The following is a 6,050-nucleotide window of genomic DNA, read 5'->3' as shown; positions in this document are numbered from 1 at the left end:
GCTGGCAGCAACGTACAAAATCCCATTCAACAAAAAGGAAGAAGAAGGAATGTTGTAGTAGACAAACTGTTTGATAAGTTAACCATTTAGTCTTTTGGGGGTGAATAACTAAATTGAACATAACTTGTTCGATACAAAGACGAAGAATATTGATTATTCACTATATACCATAAAAGCCACAAGCTTCGTGAAAAGAGTGTCAAATGCAGAGTCACATCGCTATAGCAGATTGAAATATCTCCTGCAAAAGCAACGAATCTAAAAGATACTGAATTTTATTATCCGTAAAAATCTATGTGGGGGAAAATATGCAGAAAGAGAAGGAAGAGTTTGGTTTTTGTTTTGTGGAAATTTGTGTTTACAGAGAAGGAAAAATGAACTAAGAATCATTTGGACTCAGAGGTGCAGCGTGAATGCTTAATGTAACTCCCATTGGAAGGGCGAAACTTGAGTTCACACTCCAAGTTGCTCCAGAACTTAACCGAACCTAAGGCTCCTACTCTCCACCTTGTTCTGGCGCTTCCCTTCAAGTCAAACCCTATCACGTCACGCTTCCATGACTCATCCACTTCCTCCATCTGGTCCGGTGTCAAAGGGATGGAAGCAGACCGAACAACGTAGTTCAGAGTCTTGGAGCTGTTCTTGGGAACATCAAAGGGTTCGGCAATCATCCTTGCTATCGGCTGGCCCTGGTAGCTGAGGTTGAAGTTTATGTCAGAGAAGGTTGAATGGGCCCTGGCGTTCCCGTTCTGGGCCACCACGATGATGGTGAGTTGTGTTTGGAGAAGACCCGCGTAGTCGTTGCTTAGAAGGTCAAGGTGAGCCTTGGTGACGCTTATCACAGGGATTCTGGGGTGGATCACCATGTAACCCACGAAAACCACTATGCCTGCTACTACAACACCTATGGCTATGATTGTGCAGAGAATTGCCGCCAGCCAGATCAAAGGGTGTGTGTTGCCGCTATGATGAGTGTTTACCAATTTTCTTCTGTGCTGGTGCTGGTGCTGGTGCTGGTGCTGGTTCTGGTGCTGGTTCTGGTTCTGGTACTCGGCCGCCTGGCCATGGTCGCGGTGGGACGACGGCATTGAGGTAGGTTGATGAATGGAAGCCAAAAATCAACCCATGTGGGGTTATTTGGGAGTTATATGTTTGGTGTGGGTAAAGACTACTTGAGAAGGAGGAGTTGGGGTTGGCAAAGCTTGGTCAGGTAGGGAACTGCACAAAAACTGGTTCTTTATCTCTAATTCGTGGGAAGGTTTTGGTATCTTCCTTTCCTACCTTTAAAGCATTTATCTCCTACCACCTTATGCTAACTAATGATGTTTGGTTTTTATATTTTCCTACGCTGGTCGCGCCTCTCTCCAACAACGTATCTTGGTCTGTAATCTTTCTGTAAAGTCAGTAGTAAAATTGTTTTTACACTTTTTTTTCTTACGCTTCTTTGTTAACCTTGATTAGGAAAGTGATAAAATAAAGAATGGTTTTCAAATATATAGTATAGCACAAAAAAGTAAAAATACCAAACTTGCATGCCAAATACCGAGTCACACTTCCTCTTTTCTTGCAGATTTCCTGCCTTTGAAGCTTTAATCAGGAATGGCTTTGCAGTTGGACGAGGAAGTTATCAATTAGTACTTTTTCCTGCTCGAATATACTCATTGTATTTTAATAAACCATACAACACTTTTTACTATTTTTATTTCACATATTTAATTTACTGTAGAACTAAATGTTGGACCTGGGCCTCATTTGTCATGATTTCATGGGCCGGCCCAAATTAGTCACAGGCTGCCACGTAATATCCAATTTTAGATATTTCCTTTATCTGATATGAAATACCAATGATTGAAAAGTATATAAAAACATGTTTTTTCCTACTGCATTCTAAAAGATGTTTAATTTAACACAGTTAATTGTAATTATTTTTAAGAAATTTATCACTTATTCAAAAGTATATCTTGAATTTGGCGGCGGTGACCAACGTTAGTAAAGAAACACGTGTACGGGGTAAATTCCGAGTTTCCAAGGTTGTAGGTCCGTGGAGATTTTTATGGTTCCAGGTGTAGCAGATAGGTTCGTGCCGTGAAACTCCCAATCTCACTCTCATTCTCACGTTCTGACCAGTGGCACAACACAAGATTCACTGTACGTACAACTCCATAATTTTGTGGCTCACAGATATAACACAGCACACTCTCATCTCAACTTTCCTCAACTTCTTCGCTCCGCTTAGCCATTAACTGCTTCACTTCTTCCTCAGACTATGAAACTGTCGCAGGCATTGGTGCGACCACCCTCACCAACTTCACCACCTTTAATCCGCTCCCAAAATTCCATCTTGACCTCAAATGGAATTAGAAGGGTCTTTGTGTTCGGGTGCCAAAGCCTCAGGATCCCCAGTTGCGTCTGCAGCAACTCGGGACCCGCTGTTTCTTCTTCTGCGGCGAATCCTTCTTCGCCGCCGCATGTTGCTTCCAAGTCTGGATATGATTCTGTGGTCACTCAGGAACAGTCGGAGAAGTTGGAGGCCTTAGAGGAAGGCATTGAGAAGGTGAACAGGGTTTTCTTCTTCTTTGTTGCAATTTTGGGTTGTTGGAATGTTTCTAAGTATGGTTCTTGATTGTTCTGTTTTTTTATTATTCCTTCTGTAGGCGATTTATAGGTGCCGGTTTATGGCTATTCTGGGAGTTTTTGGGTCTTTAATGGGATCATTTCTTTGTTTTATCAAGGTATGATTTTTATACATTCTTGTTTACTTTCTCATTGTTATGGAGGTCCTTTGCATCTGCTCTAATTCACCAAAACTATTGTCACCCTTTTAATCGATACTAGCTAGAGAAAATTATGAACCCTGTTACTGACTCAATATAAAACATTGCATTAAGCATATTCTTTCTTTCATTCAATTTTCCTTTTTGTAAAGTATTATTAGGAGAATATTTAGACTACTCTCTGAGATGAAGTTTCCTTTTTTTTCTTAAAGTATTCAGAGAATACCACGAAATCTTGTTCTGTACACTTATATAGTAACTTTGTAGTTCTTAATTTTATCAACGTATTTGATAGTTATATTTTTCTTTTGCCATCAATTTTTGGTGTATCGCTTCTTCAAAGCTTGTTAATGATGGAATGTACCGCATTAACTTCAAAGTATACCTAAAAAATCCAGTGTCCTAATTCAGTATGCTGTACTCTGAAAATTATGGATGTGACATTCAATTACTTCTGATAAACAGCTTTATTCTGATAAACATCAATTAGTCAGATTCTTGTTTTCATTCAGACACCAAGTCCAATATAACCACTGCAAACAGTGCCATTAGAAATGTCCCAACAGTCCTACATACCAAAGCATGTATCTCAGCCAGTTCATCAACAGTCCTACATATATAGCAAAGCATGTATAATAGCCTTGAACCTTTTTCTTAAGATTAAAGCTAAAACTAAGTTGAAGGTAGATTCTCACTTAATTCCTTGGTTCAACTAAGCAATGCATGGTCACTAATAAAAGACTTGACTTAGTACTTAGGTCAAGAGGCAATCTCACCTACATAGTTTGTCCTTAGACCAAAATTAGATACAACACTCCAAGTGTTTATTGGGTTCTTTTGAGGGAGATTCACCAGGATTATTTGATAATTTGACATTATCGAGCTATGATTCAACCTATATAAGAAACTAATATACTATCTCCTATCCATAAGACAATGGACTTGTGGATAATTTTTCTTATATGTTACTCAACCTTTTTATTTTTTCTTAACATGAGATTCAAACTTACTTTTGGGTAGGAGCATGCTCCTTCATTTAACTTAAGTAGTAATAATTGGTTTATTGATTGATAGAATGAAAGTTCTATAAATATTTGTTCTTAAAAGGGTTTGACAATGTAAGAAATTTCATATTTAGTAGAATAAATTACTTGATATAGTAATTAAACTATGAGACAATCCCACGAAGAGATTACTATTCTAAACTGGATTCTCCATATTAGTTTAAGTCTAAAAGGTGTCTTTTATCCCATATATATCTTATATGTCTCAAGTGGGTGACTCTAGCTTTCTAGCAGAGATATATTACCTTTTTCCAAATAATTCCTTTCAATTTTGAAAAAGTTTGAGTTAATTGAACATCAATAAGCTTTAACGGATTTTTTTTCATTGCTTAAAGTGGTTGAGATAATGGAATCAATTTATAGTAATATAGAAACATCAGAATTGTTATGCTATCTCTGATAAATTCTGGTTTACTGCATAATTTTTTCAATTGACCTTTTATTACACAGGGCTGCGTATTTGTTACCTCGTCGTTTATGGAATACTTTGTAAACCGCAGTAAAGTAATCCAAACGCTAATAGAAGCTATTGGTGAGTGTCTCTAAGTTTAAACTCCATTAAGTTTTTTCAATTTGGGTTCTTCTTTTCTAGTTATATCTTAATTATATAGCATATTCTTCGTTTTCACAGTCATTGAAGGTAAATTGCATTAGTCCCTATCACGAATGAAATTAAATTTATAAAATTCCACAAGGGCATTTTCGTAAAATATAAATTAAGTCTTTTTAGCTTTATAAAAGGGATTTAGAGTGGTAATTACTGTTGTAGATTTCTTTTAATCTATTCTCTCTGTTCTTTTGTAAAGTTTGTATTTTGTTGTTCTATGGGTTGTTCTTCTTTCTGACTTTTGCTTTATTGTTCATCTAGATGTGTATCTTTTAGGAACTGTGATGCTGGTCTTTGGAATGGGTCTCTATGAGCTCTTTGTCAGTAATCTTGGCAGTGCAAGCTCTCTTCCAGATCAAAAACCTTCTGACAGATCAAGTCTCTTTGGTTTGTTCACTCTAAAGGTTACCTTTGGGACATCATACTTCTTGGCAAACCTTATCTAAGTAGATATGTCCTTGTGTGAGCAAAGCATAATAAGTACTCAATTTAACTACTTACCAAAACACAGCCACCAAAAAAGTAGACATGAGTAGAGAACATGATATAGGCTGTGATAAGATAAACTTTTGAAAAACTAGATGAGAACTTTTGTACAAAATCAGTTTAAATCTGTCGGTTTTAACTTTGAGAAGCTTAATGTATTTTACATTTTGGATAATAACATTGATGTACAAGAGATTGCAGCCTTTTCTGTCGTTGTGTCACTTCACTGGCTGAGGATTTTGTTTTTCTGAGTAACTGTCTGTTGATGTTTGTTACTGTGTGTTGGTTTTCCTTTTCAGGAACGACCAAAATGGCTGAATATAAAAACTGTGGATGAACTGAAAACGAAGCTTGGTCACGTCATAGTGATGCTGCTTCTGATTGGATTGTTTGACAAAAGTAAGAAAGCTTGCATACAAACTCCTGTGGATCTGCTATGCTTCTGTGTTTCTGTTCTCCTTTCTTCTAGTTGCCTCTTTTTGCTGTCTAAGCTGAATTAGGCAAAATGATGTTCACATACATGTAAAGTAAGGATCACAACCAGTGATACACACCCATAAAGTGAAGAATAAATGTACCTATCACTTGCTTTTGCTCTGTATATATTACAATGAATATGCAATTGTCTTCTACCTCTTAACCAATCACCCATTTTAAGTATTTTCGAGGTTTTCTTTCTCTTCCTTATTTGGGTTTAAAGTGAAAAAGAAAAATGTAAACTCAAGTTGGAAACTTGTGTTATAACAAAGTGACTTGACAGATTAGAAAGGTGCCAATTGCAAGTAATCTACATAGATTTTTAGAATGTACTATAATGTTACATTATAATTAAGTTTGTGATGTGTCTACAAGAGAAAATAATAGGGAGATATACCATTTCCTAGGAATGGTAAAAATATCTCTTTCAACGTATAAAATTCATGCTGAATAGTTAATAGTTACGAATATTTATTATCTTTTTTGATAACGAATATTTAATACTACAAATATCATATTATTCATAATTATTATTCGAAAAATTAAAATTAAAATTTAATTTATATTTTGTTAAGTTAAATTTAATTAAAATTAAAATTAATTTAGAAACAATTTTGTTAATTTTGATTGTTCACTATTTTT

At 35.9% G+C, this 6,050-nt stretch overlaps 2 protein-coding genes across 2 annotated transcripts; one reads left to right on the top strand and one right to left on the bottom strand.

The window, feature by feature from the left end:
- Positions 1–273: 273 nt before the first annotated feature.
- On the bottom strand, positions 274–1,295 carry LOC108335523 (NDR1/HIN1-like protein 12). The gene has a single exon (XM_017571554.2). It carries the CDS (start codon positions 1,086–1,088, stop codon positions 387–389), a length of 702 nt encoding a protein of 233 aa, XP_017427043.1. The 5' UTR covers positions 1,089–1,295; the 3' UTR covers positions 274–386.
- Positions 1,296–2,041: 746 nt separating this feature from the next.
- LOC108335209 (uncharacterized) lies at positions 2,042–5,563 on the top strand. Its single transcript, XM_017571171.2, has 5 exons — positions 2,042–2,554; positions 2,655–2,732; positions 4,289–4,370; positions 4,707–4,849; positions 5,231–5,563. The coding sequence occupies exons 1-5, from the start codon at positions 2,267–2,269 to the stop codon at positions 5,429–5,431; spliced, it is 792 nt and encodes a 263-aa protein (XP_017426660.1). The 5' UTR covers positions 2,042–2,266; the 3' UTR covers positions 5,432–5,563.
- Positions 5,564–6,050: the final 487 nt, after the last annotated feature.

Source organism: Vigna angularis, chromosome 10 (genome assembly GCF_016808095.1).
Source record: "Vigna angularis cultivar LongXiaoDou No.4 chromosome 10, ASM1680809v1, whole genome shotgun sequence".
NCBI lineage: Eukaryota > Viridiplantae > Streptophyta > Magnoliopsida > Fabales > Fabaceae > Vigna > Vigna angularis.
This window is presented reverse-complemented; position numbering and strand designations above follow the sequence as displayed.

Excerpts from the sequence above, each read along its gene's own strand:
- LOC108335523 (XM_017571554.2), bottom strand. The coding sequence starts at position 1,088 with ATGCCGTCGTCCCACCGCGACCATGGCCAGGCGGCCGAGTACCAGAAC.
- LOC108335209 (XM_017571171.2), top strand. The coding sequence starts at position 2,267 with ATGAAACTGTCGCAGGCATTGGTGCGACCACCCTCACCAACTTCACCA. Across the intron at positions 2,555-2,654 it reads TAGAGGAAGGCATTGAGAAG|GCGATTTATAGGTGCCGGTT; the intron begins GTGAACAGGGTT and ends TTCCTTCTGTAG. Across the intron at positions 4,850-5,230 it reads TTGGTTTGTTCACTCTAAAG|GAACGACCAAAATGGCTGAA; the intron begins GTTACCTTTGGG and ends TTTCCTTTTCAG.